The sequence below is a fragment of the Cebus imitator genome, unplaced genomic scaffold, assembly GCF_001604975.1.
Source record: "Cebus imitator isolate Cc_AM_T3 unplaced genomic scaffold, Cebus_imitator-1.0 Scaffold51, whole genome shotgun sequence".
In the NCBI taxonomy this organism is placed as follows: Eukaryota; Metazoa; Chordata; class Mammalia; order Primates; family Cebidae; genus Cebus; species Cebus imitator.
Window position 1 is genome coordinate 5,945,544 of NW_016107366.1, and position 22,916 is coordinate 5,968,459.

Consider the following 22,916-nt stretch of genomic DNA (forward strand, 5'->3'; position numbering starts at 1 on the left):
TTTTAGAGACAGGGTCTTTCTCTGTTGTCCAGGCTGGAGTGTAGTGGCATGATCATAGCTCACTCCAGCCTCAAATTCCTGGGCTCAAGCTGGTTCTCTAGCCTTAATTTCCCAAGGAGCTGGGACCACAGCTGCACGTCACCATGCCCAGCTAATTTTTAAACTTTTTTTTTTTATAGAGACAGGGTCTTCCTTTGTTGCCGAAACTGGTCTCAAATTCCTGGCTTGAGGCAATCCTCCTGTTTTAGCCTCCCAAAGTGCTAGGATTACAGGCATAAGCCATGACACCTGGCCTTTTAAAATTTTTCTTTGCAATTTATAGTCTTAATTTTACATAGTCTTATTTTTAACCCATCTCTTATTCACTTAACAATATATCTTGAAGGTATTCCATTTTAATAGACAGATAGCATCATCATTCTTTTCACAGTTCCCTAGTTTTCCACTGTATAAATGTACCATATTTTATAAACTAGATTCCTATTGATGGGCATTTGAGTTGCTTCCACCTTGTTTTTGTAAATAATGCTGCCATAAATAACCTACTACATATGTCATTTCTTACTTGTGCAGGTTTGTCTTTAGGATAAATTACCAGAAATGGAATTGCCTGGTCAAAGGGTGTATGCATTTGCAATTTAGATAACTATCCCAGGGGCAGAGTATGAAAACTTTTTTATCCACAGCCTCACCAACATAGTGAGGTGATAGGTGGGAAAAAATATCTTAGCACTGCTTTAATTTGCATGACTTTTATATGCATATTTGAACATATTTTCATATGCTTGAGGGTCATATGAATTTCTTTTAATGTAAACTGTCTGCTGATTTTTCTCTAGGTTGCTTATCAATTCCAAGGAGCAATTTGTATTTGCTCTCTGTTTTAAGTTAAAATATATTTCCCAAGTTGTCTTTGACTTTATGTTTGTGGTTCAAGAATGTCATTTTACAGAAGAATAAATATAAAGAGGCCTTGTAGAGGCCTACAGAAGACTATGCATAAAAAACTAGTTGTGTTTTGCTCCATGTTATACAGTTCGTGGAAGAGTTAAGTCTATAACTGAATTAACATGTGATTAGGCAGAAGAGGTAAAGGAGAAAGAAGTGAACGAAAACTAATTCAACGTATTAATTTAACAAATCCATTCAACCAACATAAATTTAGCACCTACTATGTGCCATGCAGTTTTTAAACCTGAGTGACTAAAAGAATACTGTACCATAAATTGCAAATGAAGGAAGTGAAAACAGGTACTCAAACAAGTACATGTACACGTATGTTCACAGAAGCACTATTCACAATAGTGCAAACAGCACTTGGATGAAAGAATAAATAAACTGTGGTATATACACAGAATAGAAAATATTATTCATCCATAAGTTAGCTATATACTGTCAACTAGAAGCTTATTCTAATATACTACCTCTGTTATTTTCTCTTTCCTTTCTAAATCACCTAATTTCACCTAAGAAACTGTCTTTTAAATTCTAGACTCATTAAACAATTTAATAATTAAAGATAGTGTCATTGATTTTATAAAAGAAAAGATTATTCATCTATAAAAACGAATGAAGTACTAATACATGTGACAGCTTGGATGAACCTCAAAAATGAACCTCAAAAACATTATTCTATGTGAAAAAAGCCAGAGACAAAGGTCATATATAATTCTTTTTTACGTGAAATACCTATAAATCCATAGAAACAGAATGCATATTGCTAATTGGTAGGCGTTAGGGAGAAAAGGCAATGGAGACAAACTGCTTAAATTTTTACTTTAAGTGATGGAAATGCTTTGGAACTAGATAGAGGTAGTGGTTGCACAACATTATGAATGTACAAAATTTCCCTGAATTGTTCACTTTAATATGGTTATTGTGACTGGGTGCGGTGGCTCACGCCTGCAATCCTAGCACTTTGGTAGGTCAAGGCAGTCTGATAGCTTGAGCTTGGGAGTTCAAGACCAGCCTGGGCAATAAGGCAAAGCCCCTATTTCTACAAGAAATACAAAAATTAGCCAGGTGTGGTGGTATGTATCTGTAGTCCCAGCTACTTGGGGGGCTGAGGCAGGAGGACCACTTTAAACTGGGAGGTTGAAGCTGGCTGCAGTAAACCCTGATCACACCACTGCACTCCAGCCTGGGTGATAAAGTGAGTTCCTATCTTCAAAAAAAAGGTTAATTTTATGCTATGAGTACTTCACCTCAACAAATTGTTTTTAGGAATCAGATCATGGGACTGATTACATGTAAAAAGGAAAGGTCTTGTTTCAGGTATGTTGAAATTGAGATTTGGGGAAGATATCCAGGTAGAGATTTCTAGAAGATAGCTAGAAATATAAGTCTGGAATTAGGGGAGAGACTAGGGCTAGAGACAAAGATTTGAGAGAAAATAGCTCAAAGTTGCAGAAGTAGATGAGACCTCTGAAAGGTAGACTATATAGAAAGATTTGTATCTTGGGGCAGAAATGGGAGTTAAAGAAAAGGAATTAATAAAGAAAACAATGAACTATCAAAGGAGTAGGAGAAAAATAAGTTACTACAGTATCAGAGTCCAGATAAAATTCTGAAATGAACAAGTGGTCAATATATCGATGAATAAGAGAAATATAGAAGTACAAGAATTGAGAGAGAGTAAGCCTAGGTAAATTAGGTCACATTGTGCATCATGAAAACAACAATAACAAGGTCATTTCTGTACCCTATAGAACAAAGAAGCGTAAATCATGTTTGTAAAAGAGATCTCTCCACATATTTTTGTTTTGATTAAACAATGTTTTGACAAGGAAAACCATCAATAAAAATGATTTGGAAACAAAACGATATCAATAAACTTTCAGGCTTAAAGACTCTTTACATGCCAGAATCTCTGGGACACGTTTAAAGCAGTGTCTAGAGAGAAATTTATAGTATTAAATGCCCAGAGAAGCGAGGAAAATACAAAATCGACACCCTATCATCACAATTAGAAGAACTACAGGAGCAAAATTAAACAAATTCAAAAGCTAGCAGAAGACAAAAAATAACTAAGATCAGAGCAGAGCTGAAGGAGACAGAGACATAAAAAGCCCTTCAAAAAAAAAAATCAATGAATCCAGGCACTGTTTTTTTGAAAATATCAACAAAATAGATAGACCGCTAGCCAGACTAATAAAAAAGAAAATAGAGAAGAATCGAATAGATGCAATAAAAAATGATAAAGGAGATATCACCTACGATTCCACAGAAATGCAAACTATCATCAGAGATTACTAAAAACACCTCTATACACATAAACCAGTAAATCTGGAAGAAATGGATAAATTCCTAGACACTTACACCCACCCAAGACTAATCCAGGAAGAAGTTGTATCTCTGAATAGACCAATAACAAACTCTAAAGTTGAGGCAGCAATTAATAGCCTAACAACCAAAAAAAAAGTCCAAGACCAGACGGGTTCACAGTTGAATTCCACCAGAAGTACAAAGAAGAGCTGGTACCATTGCTTCTGAAACTATTTCAAACAATACAAAAAGAGGGACTCCCCCCTAACTCATTTTACGAGACCAACATAATCCTGATACCAAAACCTGGCAGACAAACAACTAAAAAAGAAAATTTCAGGCCAATATCCATGATGAACATTGACACGAAAATCTTCAATAAAATACTGGCAAACCGAATCCAATAGTACATCAAAAACTTTAACCATCATGATCAAGTTGGTTTCATCCCAGGAATGCAAGGCTGGTCCAACAAATGCAACTACATAAACATAATCCATCATATAAACAGAACCAAAGACAAAAACCACATAATTATCTCAATAGATGCAGAGATGGCCTTCAACAAAATTCAAAAGCCCTTTATGCTAAAAACTCTCAATAAATTAGGTATCAATGGAATATATCTCAAAATAATAAAAGCTATTTATGACAAACCCACAGCCAATATCATACTGAATGGGCAAAAACTGGAAGCATTCCCTTTGAAACCTGGCATTAGACAATGGTGCCCTCTCTCACCAATCCTATTCAACACAGTATTGGAAGTTCTAGCCAGAGCAATCAGGCAAGAAAAAGAAATAAAGCGTATTCAATTAGGAAAAGAGGAAGTCAAATTGTCTCTATTTGCAGACAACATGACTGTATATTTAGAAGACCCCATCATCTCAGCCCAAAATCTCCTTAGCTGATAAGCAACCTCAGCAAAGTCTCAGGATACAAAATCAATGCGCAAAAATCACAAGCATTCCTATATACCAATAATAGACAGAGAGCCAAATCATGAGCAAACTCACATTCACAATTGCTACAAAGAGAATAAAATACCTAGGAATACAACCAGCAAGGGACATGAAGGACCTCTTCAAGGAGAACTACAAATCACTGCTCAAGGAAATAAGAGAGGAAACAAACAAAAAAAATTCCATGCTCATAGTTAGGAAGAATCAATATCATAAAAATGGCCATACTGCCCAAAGTAATTTATAAATTCAATGCTATCCCCATCCAGCTACCATTGACCTTCTTCACAGAACTGGAAAAAACACCTTAAACTTCATATGGAACCAAAAAAGAGCCTGCATAGCCAAGACAATCCTAAGCAAAAGAACAAGGCTGGAGGCATCACACTACCTGACTTCAGACTATACTACAAGGCTATAGTAATCAAAATACCATGGTACTGGTACCAGAACAGAGATACAGACCAATGGAACAGAACAGAGGCCTCGGCAGTAACATCACACATCTATAACCATCTGATCTTTGACAAACCTGACAAAAACAAGCAATGGGGAAAGGATTCCATGTTTAATAAATGGTGTTGGGAAAACCGGCTAGCCATATGCAGAAAGCTGAAACTGGACTCCTTCCTTACACCTTACAATAAAATTAACTCCAGATGAATTAAAGATTTGAACATAAGACCTAACACCATAAAAACCCTAAAAGAAAACCTAGGCCATACCTTTCAGGACACAGGCATAGGGAAGGACTTCGTGACTAAAACACCAAAGGCAATGGCAACAAAAGCCAAAATAGACAAATGGGACCTAATTAAACTCCAGAGCTTCTGTACAGAAAAAGAAACAATCCTTAGAGTAAACTGGCAACCAGCAGAATGGGAAAAAATGTTTGCAATCTACCCATCTGACAAAGGGCTAATATCCAGAATCTACAAATAACTAAAGGAAATTTACAAGAAAAGAAAAAAACAACCTCAACAAAAAGGGGTGAAGGATATGAACCAACACTTTTCAAAAGAAGACATTTATGCAGCCAACAAACATATGAAAAAATGCTCATCATCACTGGTCATTAGAGAAATGCAAATCAAAACCACATTGAGATACTATCTGATGCCAGTTAGAATGGTGATCATTAAAAAATCTAGAGACAACAGATGCTGGAGAGGAAGTGGAGAAATAGGAATGTTTTTACACCGGTGGTGGGAGTATAAATTAGTTCAACCATTATGGAAGACAGTGTGGTGATTTCTCAAGGATCTAGAAATAGATATACCATTTGACCCAGCAATCCCATTACTGGGTATATACGCAAAGGATGATAAATCATTCTATTATAAAGGCACATGCACACATATGTTCACTGCAGCACTGTTTACAATAATAAAAACTTGGAACCAATCTGAATGTCCAGCAATGATAGACTGGACAGGGAAAATGTGGCACATATACACTGTGGAATACTATGCAGCCACAAAAAAGGATGAGTTCATGTCCTTTGCAGGGACATGGATGAATCTAGAAACCATGATTCTCAACAAACTGACACAAGAGCCAAACACCACATGTTCTCACTCATAAGTGGGAGTTGAACAATGAGAACACATGGACACAGGGAGGGAACATCACACCCTGGGGCCTGTTGAGGTGTGGGGGCGTCTACGGGAAGAACAGTAGGGGGTGGAGGGATTGGGGAGGGATAACATTAGGTGAAATACCTAATGTAGGTGATGAGAGGATGGATGTGGCAAACTGCCATGGCATATGTATACCTATGTAGCAATCCTGCACGACCTGCACATGTACCCCAGAAATTAAAGTATAATAAAAAAAAATCTACCTAGGATCTAAGCCTATATACATCTCTTTTCATTTAAATAAGACAGATTTGTTTGAGCAAATGACAGATCCAGGAAGGGTAGGAGCTGGGTACAGAAACATTAATCGTTGAAGTATATCATAATCTTTCTTTAACTCAAATGTAATGTTTTCTTTTTTTTTCCCATTTATTTATTTTATTGCATTTTAGGTTTTGGGGTACATGTGAAGAACATGCAAGATTGTTGCATAGGTACACACGTGGCAGTGTGATTTGCTGCCTTCCTCCCCATCACCTACATCTGGCAACTCTCCCCTTGCGATCTCTCCCCAGCTCCCCACCCCGCACTGTCCCTCCCCGATTTCCCCCCAACTGACCCCAGTGTGTAGTGCTCCCCTCCCTGTGTCCATGTGTTCTCATTGTTCAACACTCGCCTATGAGTGAAAACATGCGGTGTTTGATCTTCAATTAAAGAATAAAACAAGACATCACTCTGAAGGTTAAACGTGTAAGGAGTTACATACATATATATGTATGTACCTATGTATACGTATATTTTTATTTTTTTACTATTTTTATTTATTTATTTATTTTTGAGACAGAGTCTCACTTTGTTACCCAGACTGGAGTGCAGTGGGGTGATCTCAGCTCAATGCAATCTCCACCTCCTGGGTTCAAGTGACTCTCGTGCCTCAGCCTCCCAAGTGGCTAGGATTACAGGCATGTGTCACCATGCCCAGCTCATTTTTGTATTTTTAGTAGAGGCAGGGTTTCATCATGTTGGCCAGGCTGGTCATGAACTCGTGACCTCAAATGATACATCCACCTCAGCCTCCCAAAGTGCTGGGATTAGAGGCATCAAGGTTACAATCTAGTGAGTACCAAATGTCTTTGAATTATGACTGGAATGTAGATCTTATAAATTCAGATGCCGTTTTTTTCATTATGCTGTATTTACTCTGCAGAGCACTGGCAAATAACAAGGTCCTTGTTATGTAGCAAAAAAACAAGTTATCATTAAACATTAGCTTTCTCACCTCCTCTGTTCCTGAAGTCGGAGTTTAGGGGTTTAATGAAACCAAGGGTGTTAGGGTCTGGTGAGATGTGAGAGGAGCAGCAGTGGTCCCCTATATCCCTAAGGTTTCCTTTCCTATCCAGGCCCCTCTACTTTAGGGCCAAAACATCTCCCTCTAATCAAAGGAAAACCTAGAACTCTTTGTTTTCCCATCTGTAAAACAAGAATAATTTCCATGGGCCCTTCCAGTTTTCATATTTTATAACTGATTGTCAAGAATATTCAGATAGATGGAGTCTCACTCTTTTGCCCAGGAGCTGGAGTGCGGTGGCACAATATTGGCTTACTGCAACTTCTGTCACCCAGGTTCAAGTGATTCTCCTGCCTCAGCCTCCCAAGTAGCTGGGATTACAGGTGTGCTCCATCATGTCCAGCTAATTTTTGTATTTTCAGGAGACCGGGTTTCACCATGTTGGCCAGGCTGTTCTCAAACTCCTGAGCTCGTAATCCACCTGCCTTGGCCTCCCAAAGTGCTGAGATTACAGCCCTGAGCCACCATGCCCTACCCTGTTCTCCAGTCTTATCTCTATACTTAAAATAACTAAAAACCAAAAACAACATTCCAGGCATATGCAAAGGCAAAGAGAATGATGAGCACAGTAATTTATAAAGGGAAGAGACAAGAAAGGAGTAGAGTTCAGTTTCCTCATTCAAAGACAAATTGGACAAGATCCTAAAGAGCCTTTCTATCTCTGACATCTACTGATCCCTAAAGAGTACTTTGATGTTTCTACCTATATTGTAGTGGGACTAATAGCAATAATATTGATGATGTAGTCCTTGAGAATAAATTACTCCGACAAATAGAATGCTTTATATCTACAGACTCATTATCCCTACATAGAAGATACGATGTATTGTTTCATTTTATAGATGAAGAAATTGAGGCATACAAGAGTGTTATTTATTGAGAAATTAAGCTCACAGAAAATCTTTAAAAATCCTGATTGCAAAATTGTAAGGGGGGGAGTGGATAATGAAAAGGAATAAATATAAAACCTCAACAGTTTTGAAGGCCATGCCTATTTGATATTCACATTTACTGATTAATTTATTCATTCATTAATGTATTCCTTAAAACAAATTACTGTCTTTATTAAGTGGAAGAAACTATGATAGGACTGTAACTATAAAATCAAATACGGTCTCTGCCCTCAAATAGTTTTACTGGGGGTGAGATCTAGATAAACAAAATCTCTGGTAAACTGTGGTGAGTAGAGCTATATATACACTGAGAGGGAATACAGAGTTGAAGGGGACTGGGGCATGGATTGTTGCATTTGTGTGTGCAAGTACAAAACAAGAAAACCTAATAGTGTTACCTGCTATAAGTGTTCCTGAAAAGTTTCAGAGGTATTCTATCTTTTTCCTTTTTGTAAATCATTAATATGGAAACAGCATATCTTGAAAACTGAACATTAGTATTCAATTTTCATAGATGAACAGAAAATTATTTATTGTTTATTAATTTTAAAAAAGCACAATGCAGCTACAACCCAAAGGTTAATTTTTGTGTTTAAAATGATATGATTTTTCAAAGTGGGTTGTCTTACTCTTCTTGAAGTCAAATGAATAACCTCCTGGAAGATTAAAAATATATAACTATTAACATTTAGGAATATTTCTAAAGCTTTTTTATCCTTATTAACAAATCTATCTGTAGAAGTCAGGGAAACATTAGCCTCCCTGGAGCACAACATTTCTAACAATTAGATATCTTTTGTGAGAAGTCTAGAAAAGGTATGACTGATTGCTTTCTTGGATTAAACTGATGGTTCTAAATGAAAAACAAATTAGATGCAGATGTTCAGTATATTGAGATTAATTTTATTCTCACGGGTACCATTTCTCCAGTTTCTTGGACTAACAGTAATTTGTTTCCAGAGAAGTGAACATGTGTCAAAATAACTAAGCCAAGTAGCAGAGTTCAATAAGTTTTTCCACACGTACATATATTTTTAAAGTAGATAAATGTTTCCAAAAAGTCTCGCATTTGTATTAGTAATGACATTTGTATTAGTAATGTATAAGTAAAATAAAGTTCATTCAACCAAGACACGTCAGACCCTACTAGATTCAGAGAGATTCAAAAACAAAGAAAAAAGGTTCTTACCTGGAGCTCCAGTCTAGTAGATAAGAGACAAGTAAGCAATAATTACAATATAAGGTAATGTGGCTCTAATAGAGATGTGAGCAAAATGCTATAGGAAAATGAGCTTTTCCCTCAAATGAACCCAATAAAAGATAACACAATAATATAGTTCACTATCACACACATGCAAAAACTAAACACATAATAAATAACGTATGAGAATGTTTGGTCTTCTTAGGTCAGTAATAACAATGACTATATATTATGGCTATAGATATTTTATATAACACTTATGTATTATAAGGTAGATCAATCAGCTTTAATTATGATTTAATATCTTTATCCATGATCATTGTAAGCAACTTAAGAGCAGGAATCATGTTGTTTACCTTTGTGTTCCAAGGCATAACACGATACCTGTTATATAATAGTTTTAACACATGTTGAATGAATGAATGCATACACATATACATAAGTGTTCATGATTACATAAATAGCACACTTCTGTATTCATGGATACCAGAACTAAGTGGGACAGACAATACTTAGAAAGGATATTTGATATCCAATATATCAGAAAGTTCACTAAACAAAGGGAAATGAAGTTTAATAGGGATGGGTACTGAGAGCACCTATCTATAAGCTAACATATGTGATTCATTTTTTTTCATATTCTCTCTAGTTGTATAATCATAACTACATAGTAGATATTCAACAAATGCTTGTTGAATGAACATTTTTACCTCCATAATATATCTCTTGAACCCAACTCCTCTCTATTGGCCTGAACTTTAATAGCATTCTATGTATCTCCACTCTTTCTCTTCCAAAGTAGCTTTAGTTGCCATATTAGGCCTCCTAAAATACACTGATCGTGTAACTTTTATTTTAGAATTTCTCGAATGGCTCCCTAGTATTCAGGATTCCTCATTTAAAAAAAATGAATAGGGAGTTCATAGTACAAAAGCCTGGAACTGACACAGAGCAGATACTAAACGGTCAAAAATTAATGAGCTAGGCTGTGGTGGAAAATTAGTTATCCATATGTTTTAAAATGAGAATGGATCCCTACACAAAAATCAATTTGTTACGTATTAAGAGGTTTAAACATAAAAGAAAACATATGATATTTTAAAACCATCTTTACTCAGCTCTCTGGTTTCCCAGCTGTTATTTACTACTGGGTTTCTTAGCGTAACTCCCTATACAAGCACAGTTTAGGAATCTGCTAAAAACTTGTAAGGAACTTGTATCCAGATTCTTGCATTCCTTCTCTGCAATTTTCTCCTCTCCAGGATTTTGATCTTCAAGTTCCAGCCACTATCTCAAAACTCTGCCTCAATTTCTTCAGCCCGGTAAGACTTGCTGCTTCCTGTTGGAGTTGTATCCTTTTGTGTTCCAATTTGGAAAATGTCAAAAAGGAAAAGGCCAGGATGAATGTGGTGCTCACTTCATGTGTTTCTCTTCTCTGAATGATTGTAGTCCCTTAGATCCTACCTGTGCTGACTCTTCTCAATGCCTTCAAACAGTATATATAGTATTTTATTCAGTTTTTATAAACTTTTTTGGCAGGCAAGTTTTAAAATAAGCCATCCTGGTCAGAACTGATACCTAGTTATGAATTGATGCCTAGTTTTGTTGGTTCCTCATTTTTCTAATTCCTTGTTTAAAAATTAAAAAAAAAATTTTTTTGAGGCAGGGTCTCACTCCAGTCCCCCAGGCTGAAGTGCAGTGGTGTGATCTCTCCTCACTGCAGAATTCCCAGGCTCAAGTGATCCTCCCACCTCAGCCTCCTAAGTAGCTAGGAGTACACGTGCTCATTACCATGATCAACTAATTTGTGTGTGTGTGTGTGTGTGTGTGTGTGTTGTGTTTGTTTAGTAGAGACAGGGTTTTGCCATGTTGCCCAGGCTGGTCTTGAACCCCCAGCCTCAAGTGATCCACCTGCCTTGGCCTCCCAAAGTTCTAGGATTACAAGTGTGAGCCACTGTGTCTGGCTGGATTCCTTCTTTTAATTATTTATAATATTAAATAAAATACAGATTTTTTGAGACAGGATCTTGCTTTTGTTGTCCAGGCTGGTCTCAAACTCCAGGGCTCAAGCAGCCCTTCTGCCTCAGTCTCTCGAGGAGCTAGGACTATAGGTGTGTAGTTGTAATTTTTTTTTTTTTTAAATAAATGGAGTCTATGTTGCCCTGGCTGGTCTTGAACTCCTGGCCTCAAGAGAACCTCCTGCCTGGGCTTTCTAAAGTACTGAAATTACAGGTGTGAGCCACTGTCCTTGGCTAGTTTCTTCTTTCATATCTTCAAACAGTTCATCAGTGGTTATTTTATGTGGTGCCTCTAATGAAGCCAATCCCTGATATTTTTCATAGACTAAATCTGTTTGTTGTTTCTGCTGACTCTCATTCTCTCATTCATAGTAGACTGATCCCTTATGTGTTTGGTGATCTTTCATTGTGAGTTCACGTTTGGTTTATGTAATATGGGGAAATCCTGGAAGTTTAAGGTAAAGACGTTTTTTTCTGAAGAGAATTTGTGCTTGTGTCTGTTTGGAGGCAAAAGCTATCACAGACCTGGAACATATTATCTCCAACTATTCTTTGAAAATTATTCATAGATCATTTACTATCTTATTCCTGACTGTTGTATACTATCTTTGATTTCTTAATGCTGGTGCTTTTTATAAAGCACAAATGAATTAACATAATACCCAGATTTAATTGGACGGAGGAAAATACTAAAGAATTATTACTAACCTTTTCTGGGAATTCTAGTGTTAGTGTGATCATTACTGCTTTTGGCAAGCATGTAAAAACAAACAGCAACACAGAGAAAGGGAGGAAATGCCTAATTATCAGACACTTGAAAGAACATGAGCTCTGCTATGAAATCAACTATGTAAATACTGCCATATAAATCATAGTTCGATTTATTCTTTGATACTATGAAAAACTTGTAATTTAAAAAATCAAAGTAGAAACAAAAAAAACAAAAGAAAACAATGCATGTTATCTAATGAAAAGATTTACAGCTAACATGTCTGGTTGTACATTCCCCTTCTCTCAATTACCTTGATCACATAATACTTCTACAAAAATATTATAATGTTGAATCATCAACTGAAATCCTCACTTTCTCCACATAATCTACTCGATGTTAAGCTAGGTTCCTTCACTCTACATTTTTGAAGCTGAGTTTTACACCTAAATCAATCATAATGAAAAAGCTAAAGGGTATCAAAGTATTAATTTTGGGGCTATTCCCAATCTGAACTGTTTGCTTTTTTACGATAACAAGTTAAATGGAATTACCCTTCCTGAGTGAATAATTTCATCAGCTGACAAGCCTAGGTGAAAGGTTATAATATAAACACCCGAGCAGTAGTTAAAACTGAGATTGAAAATGATGGAGTTTTTTTTTTTAATTACTACTATAATAAAAACCAAATTCAAGAGAAGTAACTTTCGAAATAACCTGACAGACTCAACTGAGAAGAGCATATAACTAGCATATTCAGTAGTATATCTTAATGTCAGCCTCTTTTTATGCATTCGACTAGTGAGAGGTATTTTTCTAATCCCTTAATTAATTAGCTATATCTGGTTCACATTTTTTAAATAGAAAATAACGCTAATAGTTCCTGCTGGATCTAACTCATTTTCATTGCTTTTTATTCAAAAAATACAGAAATCTGAAATAACAAAAAGAAAAATATCAGGCATTGGAAATCTATTTTTTGGAGCAAAATTTTATGGAGAAAAAATAGTTTTTAGGTGAATAAGTCTTTAAATAAATGTAGAAGCATCCTGTTTTATGTGTTTGATATGTTCAATCTTAAAAATCTGAGCTCTTAATAATACCTTTAAAAATGAAAAATCATTGACATTGGCAACATAGTTTTAGATTTTAAAAAGTTGAAAATACATTCAGAAAATAAATTTATTTTATGCCACTTAATGTTACATATTTCAAGAGACATTTCAACTTTTAAAATTTTATTGATTTGATTTTTATTTATTTAATTATTTAGAGACAGGGTCTTGCTCTGTCACCCAGGATGGAAGTACAGTGATGTAAACTTGGTTTACTGCAGCCTCAAGCTCACAGGTTCAAGTGACCCTCCCACCCGAACCCCACAAGTAGCTGGGACTGCAGCTAATTTTTTTATTTTTTGTAGAGATGGGGGTCTCGCTATGTTGCCCAGGCTGGGGTTTCAGCTTTTTTAGTAAAAGTAATACTCATTAAGAAAAAAATTTTAAACAGTGAAAAGTGAAAAAAAAAATACATATATATTCCCCAAATTTGAACCCAACCACTATTAATATCTTTGTGCATTTCTTTTTGGTCTTCATTTTTCCCTATATATAGATTGGTAACATAGTTTGATCACATTGTATATATAAATTTGATCTTTTTTTCCAATAAACTTTAGATCACAGAATAAATTCTACTGTTCAAGGAACCTGAAATGCAGCTGCTGAAGGTTATCTGTGCTTTTACTCTCTGCAGCTTAAAGACGTCTTTTAGAGAAAATATATAAAACCTAAGAGTCATGCATTTGAGATTTTTTTTTTTTTTTTGAGACGGAGTCTTGCTCTGTCAACCAGGCTGGAGTACAATGGTGCAATCTCGGCTCACTGCAACCTCCGCCCCCTGGGTTCAAGCAATTCTCTACCTCAGCCTTCTGAATAGCTAGGATTATAGGTGCCTGGTACCACGGCTTGCTAATTTTTGTAGAGACAAGGTTTCACCATCTTGGCCAGGCTGGTCTTGAACTCCTGACCTCGTGATCCACCCAGCTTGGACTCCCAAAGTGTTGAGATTACAGGTGTGAGCCACTACGCCTAGCTAAGATTTCTTTATTATCTTTCCATTGCATAGTTCCCCTAATCAACTAGCAGCCATCACATAAAACATTCATTCTTCAAGAAAATTTTACTTCTCACCTTCTGAGCTGCAAGATGGAGGGCTGTTCTCTGGCTATGATCAGTTTTATTCACATCTGCTCCTGCCTTCAGGAGAGCATCTGCACAATCCAATCTGTCAGCCAACACGCAATACATAAGTGGTGTTCTCCCAAATTGATCTTCTTTGTCTTTAAGAGCAGAGTTTCCTATGAGGATAAGAAACAGATAATGATATTTGATAATTGTTTTTACTAATATAAGTAGGAATATTTACTGTTTATTATCAAGTATTGTGCTAAATGTATTAAATATATCATCTCATTTTTACTTGTCCTATGAAGTAGATATTACCATTGTCATATTGTAGGAAACTGAGGCTCAAAGAAGTAGCCAGTCTATGTTCATACTGAAAGCAGGTAGAATTAGAAGTCAAGCTGACTGATAACTCAATCATCTTATGCTGAACTAACATTTTGAGATTCAGAGCTACTTATGTTCCTCCTTCCCTCACTCTTGTCTTTTGAAACAAATATTTAATTAGTGCCAATTGTACACTAGGCATGTGGTATGTTTTATGAATGACATAAAAATGAATCACAGGCTGGGTGTGGTTGCTCAAGCCTGTAATCTCAGCACTTTGGGAGGTTGAGGTGGGCAGATCACCTGAAGTCAGGAGTTCGACACAAGCCTGACCAACACGATGAAATCCCATCTCTACTAAAAATTCAAAAATTAGCCAGATATGGTGGTGGGCACCTATAAACCCAGCTACTTGGGAGACAGAGGCAAGAGAATCTCTTGAACCTGGGAGGCAGAGGTTGCAGTGAACCAAGATCATACCATTGTACTCCAGCCTGGACAAGAGCAAAACTCCATCTCAAAAACAAAACAAAACAAATCACAGCTGATTTTCCTTTCTAGACAAGATGACAAGATAGACCAAGTACATAATATTGTCATCCTCCTGCTAATTACAACTGAAATCCCCAGGGCAAAAGATAAAATAAATGACAGGTGGAGAAGGGAAGGCAACTTTGACTAGGAACTTTGGAACTTGAGAGACAACCTGGTGGTAAGTTCCCTGAAGAGTTTTTTGTTTGTTTGCTTGTTTGTTTTTGCCTCCAATCTATAGTAAATTAGGGGCTAGAGTAGGCTAAAGTCCAGAAACACCAAGGCGCACAGTTGCCAAATTTCTGGAGAAGCCTACTCTCTCAAGTAAAAAGACTGAGAGGCAGGTAGGTCTGCTGAGTGAACCATTTGGCTATGCTCTACTCAAAACACATACAACAAAAGAAACTGTACCTCTTTTCCTCACCAGGCATTATAGAAACTGTTGGGAGGAGCCCTGTCAAACTATCATGACTTGAATTAGGCAAAGGATAGCAACAAGGTAGTATTTTACCCCTTTCAAACTAGAGAATACAAGAGGATTACGAAGAGGATGAAGTTGGAGGAAGTAATTCTTTAAATTGGCATAATGTCAGGATGCTTTTGAGCAGCTCATGTGTGAAACTGGTCAGAATCAAGATAGCAAAAGATCTAAGAATTAAACTATAATTAGATTACTGCCTTTGTTCTAAGTGAGCCTGAGTAGCCCAGAGGTGTGGCAAACCAGAAAAGCCCTGCAAGATATCTGAAAACTAACTTGAAATTTGAACCACAAAATCAAAAGAGAATGTTCATTCTGCATCTTAACAGCTTGTCAGTTTACTAAAATAAGATATTGAAACAGGATCCAGAGTCTCATAATACAGAAAATGTCAAAGATATAATCCCAAATTACAAAACAACTCAAAAGTTGGGAAAATATTAATTTAAACAAGAAAAGACAATCAACAGGCACCAACACTGTGATGACACAGATGTATTAGAACTATATGACAAGAATTTTAAAGCAACTCTTATAAAAATGCTCTAACAATCAACTATGAACATTCATGAAACAAACAGAACATCAGGAATGAAAAAGGAACAGCAGAGGTCAGGTGCGGTAGCTCACGCTTGTAATCCCAGCGCTTTGGGAGGCGGGCAGATCACGAATTCAGGAGTTTGAGACTAGCCTGGCCAATATGGTGAAACCCTGTCTCTACTAAAAATACAAAAATTAGCTGGGCATGGTGGTGGGTGCCTGTAATCCCAACTACTGGGGAGGCTGAGGCAGGAGAATGGCTTGAACCTGGGAGGCGGAGGTTGCAGTGAGCCAAGATAGCTTGGGCATTAGAGCTAGACTTCATCTGGAAGGAAAAAAAAAGGAAAGAAAAAGAGCAGCAGAATGTAAATAACTGAAAAAAAAAATAGATTGTTTTTATCCTCTTTACTTTTTTGTTTTTATTTTAATGAGGGTCTCACTGTGCTGTCCAGGCTAGTCTTGAACTCCTGGTCTCAAGCAATTCTCCTTGACTCAGACTCCTGAGTAGCTGGGACTACAAGTCACACCCAGCTTATCCTTTTTAGGTTTTAGAATTATGTTTTGATGATTGAGAGCAAAAATAGCCTTGTTGTCTAATGTGGTTCTCAGTTTATGTAGAGGTGATTTTTAAGATAACTATATCAAAAAGAAGGGTAAAGGGACCTAAGTAGTGATAAGGCTTCTGTATCACACCCAAAGTGGAAAATACAAAGACTGTAATAAAATAAGTATATATATATTCTAATACCTAGATCATACACACACACACACACACACACACACACACACACACACACACGCACACACGCAAAAACAAACAAAAAACCTCCAACAAAAACAAACTATACAAAGAGATTTATTTAAGAACACAATATAGGCCCAACATGGGCCTATTTATTTTAAAAACACAATATAGGCCCAGCATGGGCCTATAATCCCAACATTTTGGGAGGCCAAGGTAGGTAGATCACTTGAGGCCTGGAGTTCCAGACCTGGTCAACATGGCAAAAACCTGTTTCTACTAATAATACAAAAATTAGCCGGGTGTGGTGGTGGCGCATGCCTGTAATACCAGCTACTTGGGAGGCTGAGGCATGAGAATCACTTGAACCCAGGAGGCAGAGGTTGCATTGAGTCGAGATCGCACCACTGTACTCCAGCCTTGGTGACAGAACAAAAACCACAATATAAGATATCACTTCACATACACTAGGATAGTTATAATAAAAAAATACATATAATAACAAGTACTGATGAGAATATGGAGAAATCAAAACCCTCATGTACTACTGGTAGGAATCCGAAATGATGCAGTCACTTTGGAAAATATTCTGGCAGTTCCACAAAACATTGAGTAACCATTTGACCCAGCAATTCCACTCCCAAGTATGTACCCAAGAGAAATGAAGACATATGTTCACACAAAACTGATACACAAATATCCGAATGTCCATAAGCTGTTCATCAGCTGATGAATGGTTAAACAAAATGTTGTTTATCTCTACAGTGAAATATTATTCAGCACAAAGAATGAAGGTCTAATAGATGCTCAGCATCATGAACCTTGAAAACATTATGCTAAGTGAAAGAAGGCAGCCAAAAAATACCATATGTTGTATAATTACATTTATGTGAAATATCTGGCACTGGCATATCTATAGAGACAGAAAGTAGATGATAGTTGCCTAGGACTGGGGGTGGGGCACAAATTTGAGGAGTAACAGCTAAAGGGTGAAGGGTTTCTTTGTGGGGTTATGAAATCGTTCTAACATCAATTGTGGTTATGTTTGTCCAACACTGAATATATAAAACCACTTAATTGTACACTTCAAATTTTGAATTGTATGGTATGTGAATTATATCTTAATAAAGCATTACAAAAAGCTCTACTATATATAAATTAAAATGGCATACTAAAAATAGTCAAGAAATGGAAAGGAGGACAGGAATAAAAAACAGAAGGAACATGCAGTGTTCAACACAATAAATTGGAAATCTTAAATCTTAACATTCATAATTACGTTAAATGTAAATGGTATAAACACACCAATAAAAAGGCTGAGATAAAAAAGAAGACTCGATTATATGCTATTTATAAGAAACTCACTTAAAATACAATAACATAGGGGGTTAAAAGTAAAAGAATGAGCAAAACTATAATAAACAAATACTAATGAAAAGAAAGCTCAAGTTAAGTATATTAATATCTAATAAGGTAAACTTTAAAGACAAGACAATTACCAGAAACAAATAGAGATATTATATAACAATAAAAGGGTCAATTCAACAAGAATATATACAATTCCTAAATGTATATGTACTAAATCACAGAGCTTCACAATACTGGCAGCAAAAACTGATAGAACAGAAAGAAACACTTGAAAACACAATTATAATTGGTAACTTCAACACTCTTCTTTCAATAATTGCTAGAACCACTAAAATGAAAATCAGCAAGGACACAGAAGAACTGAACACTGAAAAAAAGCAACAGGATATAACTGATATTTATTGAACACTTCATCTAATGACAGCCAGAAATACAGTCTTTCAAAACACCCATGGGACCCTCACCAAAATACTCAATATACTACATTATAAATGAATATTAACAGATTAAAAACTGAAGTCATACAAAGTGTGTTATTTGATGACAATGTAATTAAACTAGAAATCAATGACAGAATGATAACAGGAAATAGTGAAATATTTCAGATAATCCAAGGGTTAAAGAGAGAATCTCAAGGGAAATTAAAAAGTATAATTAAATGAATAAAAATATATTATTTTAAGGTTCTTGCACCACCCATGAAGGAAGCTTAGAAGGAAATATATAGTAATGAATGCTTTTAATTAGAATAGAAGAATAGTTTCAAATCAATTATCTATGCCTCTACTGTAGAACACTAAAACAGAAGAGCAAATTTAACCCAAAACAAGCAGTAGGAAGTACATAAGAAAAATAAGAACAGAGAGCAATTACATTAAAGTCAGAAAAAAATTGAGAAAATCAATGAAGCTAAAAGTTGGTTCTTAGAAAATAAAATTAATAAATCTCTAATCAGATTGATCATTAAAAACAGAGGAGACACAAATTCCCAGTATCAAGAATAGCAGAGGGGTCATCACTACAAAGCCTGCAGATATTAAATGGCAATAAGGGAATGTCATAAGCCATAAACTCACAATTTAAGTGAAATGGATAAATTCCTTGAAAGACATAATCCTTCAAAGTCCGCTTAAGATACAGATGAACTCTCAACAGTACTTGTGGTAGAACTCTGAGATGGCATCTAAGACTTCCAGCTCCTGATATACATGCCCTGGATGATCCCCTTCTCTTGACTGTGGGTAGAACTATGATGTCACTCCCATGATTAGATTTTCTTATGTGGCAAATGTGAAGGGTTTTACAGATGTAATTAGGTCCCTTAATCTTTTAACTTAAAATTAATCATAAGAGAGATTAGTTTGGGTTGCTTTGACCTAATCAGGCGAGCCTTTCAAAAGAGTGTCGGGGACAGAGGAAGAAACTGGAGAGATCTGAAGTAGCAGAGATACTTTCCTGCTGGTCTTGAAGAAGCAGACTGCCATGAGTTTTAAAATTGTATCCCTCCCCCCCCAAAAAAAAAAGAAAAGAAAAACCTGTAGTCAGCTCCTTCACCCCTATTGGTTGGAGTTACAGTTTTCAGGTTCTTTCTGGGCTACATAGTTCTTTCCAGGGTACCTTGTAGCAATCTGAGAGTTCAGTATCACATTCTGCCAGGACCAAAGATCCAGGAGGAGCTTAGAGCTATGACTAGACTATTGACTGATCCATCAACAAATGTGCACCTTGATCCCAGAGTCTTCACAAATGCTCACCAAAGAAAGACTCCCAGGATGATTTAGAGGCCTCTCATAACTTCTGCTCCAAAACATTAATCAAGAATCTTGGTAACTTGATTCTCCACCCACATATCAAATTCCCTTACCCTCTACCAGAAGGTTCACCCCAACAACAAGATAGAAGAGCAAAGACCTTCCAGGACATCAGAGATGGTTTTCCTTATAGGAAGAGAGGAGTGAGGACATTGTCATCTGCATGGAAAGAAAGAATGGTAAAACTGAGATACTTGTTACTCAACAGATTTTCTCAGCTTAAACGAGATAGACTGTATTGGTATACAGTCTGGGATAGACTGTATACCAATAATTTCGATAGCCTATGATGAGTGATGTCTTTTTCTTCTTGTATCTTTTCCTTCCTACCTTGATAGCAGTAATTTATAAGGAATCTGTGTAAGTTTGAATGTATTTTAATAGCTTGAATATACTTTAGCTCCACTTTTTGGTTTGACCCCAAAGCAGCACCAATAAGTCTGAAGTATTCTCCCATGTTTTATTTTTATTAATTAATTAATTAATTAATTAATTTTTTGAGACAGGGTTTCACTCCCGTTGCCCAGGCTGGAGTGCAATGGCATGATCTCGGCTCATTGCAAACTCCGCTTCCTGGGCTCAAGCAATTGTTGTCTTAGCCTCCCAAGTAGCTAGGACTACAGGCGCATGCATTGCATCAGCTAATTTTTGCATTTTTTGCAGAGACAGGGTTTTGTCATGTTGTCTAGGCTGGTCTTGGACTCTTGAGCTCAAGTGATCCGCCTGCCTCGGCCTCCCAAAGTGCTGGGATTATAGGCATGAGCCACCACACAGGCCTCCCACATGTTTTAGAAGCGTAAGTCAGTGAGATGAAACCCAGCATCTAGAATTTGAAGCAAGGTAACTTGTGGGGAAAGAATGAAAACATTGAGTAGTTTGACTATTGCATAATAACACACTATTTTTTCAATTTTCAGTAACATAAATATGCGTATAGAGAAACAATAAAGTTGATACATTTGATTAACTTAAACAAAAAAAAGAAAGAAAATGAATTTTGCCAACGTGCAGTGGGGAGAGAATCCTAAATCTCAGATGAGACCTTAGCCCTCGCTGACGCCTTGATTGCAGTTTAGTGATACCATGAGCAAAAGCCTCAGCTTGAGCAGTGTCTAGACTCCTGACATACAGACTGTAAAGTAATAAATGTTTGTTGTTTGTAAGCTAAGTTTGTGTCAATTTGTTACACAGCAATAAAAACCTAATATAGTACTATATTTATTAAAAAATTAAATTCATAGTTAATCTTGACTATAAAGTACCACTAAGAATAATTTCTTTTTTTTTTTTTTTTTTTTTTTTTACACAGAGTTTCACTCATGTTACCCAGGCTGGAGTGCAATGGCGCGATCTCGGCTCACTGCAACCTCCGCCTCCTGGGTTCAGGCAATTCTCCTGCCTCAGCCTCCTGAGTGGTTGGGATTACAGGCACGCACCACCATGCCCAGCTAATTTTTTGTATTTTTAGTAGAGACGGGGTTTCACCATGTTGACCAGGATGGTCTCGATCTCTTGACCTTGTGATCCACCCGCCTCGGCCTCCCAAAGTGCTGGGATTACAGGCTTGAGCCACCGCGCCTGGCCAAGAATAATTTCTTAAAAACTTCCCAGAGAAATCTTTGTGGAAATGAATGTGCAGCTTTAAAATTGTGATGGAAAGGCAAAAGAAGTAGAAGAATAAGTTTTTGAAAAAAAAAAAAAGAACAAAGTTGGTGAATTTACATTGTATGATATGAAGGCATATTGTAAACCCACAGTAATGAAGAGAATGTGGTAGTGGCAAAGAAACAGAGTCATAGACCAAAAAAGAAGATTTAGGAGTATGTAAATAGATGTATACAGATATGCTAATTGACTCTGACAAAGATACAAAGGCAAACCAATGTCTTTTAAATAAATGGTGCTGGAAAGGCCAGGCATGGTGACTCATGCCTGTAATCTCAGCACTTTAGGAGGCTAAGATGGGCAGTTCACTTGAGGCCAGGAGTTTGGACCAGCCTAGCCAACATGGTGAAACCCCATCTCTACTAAAAATACAAAATTTAGCTAGGCATGGTGGCAGGCAGCTGTAATCCCAGCTACTCGGGAGGCTGAGGCAGGAGAATATATATAAAAATTTTAGAAGCAATTGAAGGTGAAAACCTTTGTGATTTTGTGTTAGGCAAAGATTTCTTAGATATGATACAAAAGAATAATCCATAAAAATTAATAAATAAGATTTCATCCAAATAAAAAAATGTGCTTGAAAACACATGAATTTTTTTAACAAAACCACAAATTGGGAGTAAATATTTGTAAAACACATATTTGATAAGGCCTTTTTTTTTGAGATGGAGTCTCACTCTGTCACCAGGCTGGATGGAGTGCAGTGGCACGATCTCAGTTCACTGCAACCTCCACCTCCCAGGTTCATGCGATTCTCCTGCCTCAGCCTCCCACATAGCAGGATTATAGGCATGTGCCATCACGCCAACTAATTTTTGTATCTTTGGTAGAGACGGGGTTTCACCATGTTGGCCAGCATGGTTTCCATCTCTTGACCTCATGATCCGCCTGCCTCGGCCTCTCGAAGTGCTGGGATTACAGGTGTGAGCCACTGTGCATGGCCCTGATAAGTCCTTTTATTCTGGAATAAATAAAAAAATTCTTACAATAGAACAATAAAAAGATGGATAATGAAACTAAGGCTGGATGCAATGGCTCACACCTGTAATAACAGCACTTTGGGAGGTAGAGGCAGGTGGATCGCTTAAACCCAGGAGTTTGAGACCAGCCTGGGCAACATGGCAAAACCTCATCTCTACTAAAAATACAAAAATTATCCAGGTGCAGTGGCTGGCGTCCTGCCTGTAATCCCATCTACTTGGGAGGCTGAGGCATGAGAATCACTTAAACCTGGGAGGTGGAGGTTGCAGTGAGCCGAGATTGTGCCACTGCTCTCCATCCAGTCTGGGTGACAGA

At 36.8% G+C, this 22,916-nt stretch overlaps 1 protein-coding gene across 3 annotated transcripts in view; it reads right to left on the minus strand.

The window, feature by feature from the left end:
• INVS (inversin) overlaps positions 1 to 22,916 on the minus strand; it is a 188,727-nt gene that overhangs the window by 144,249 nt on the left and 21,562 nt on the right. For all 3 annotated transcript variants that reach the window (XM_017527796.2, XM_017527797.2, XM_037738233.1), the window contains exon 3: positions 14,165 to 14,331. In XM_017527796.2, the coding sequence (XP_017383285.1) occupies positions 14,165 to 14,331 (167 nt within the window). The remainder of the gene's footprint in view (positions 1 to 14,164; positions 14,332 to 22,916) is intronic.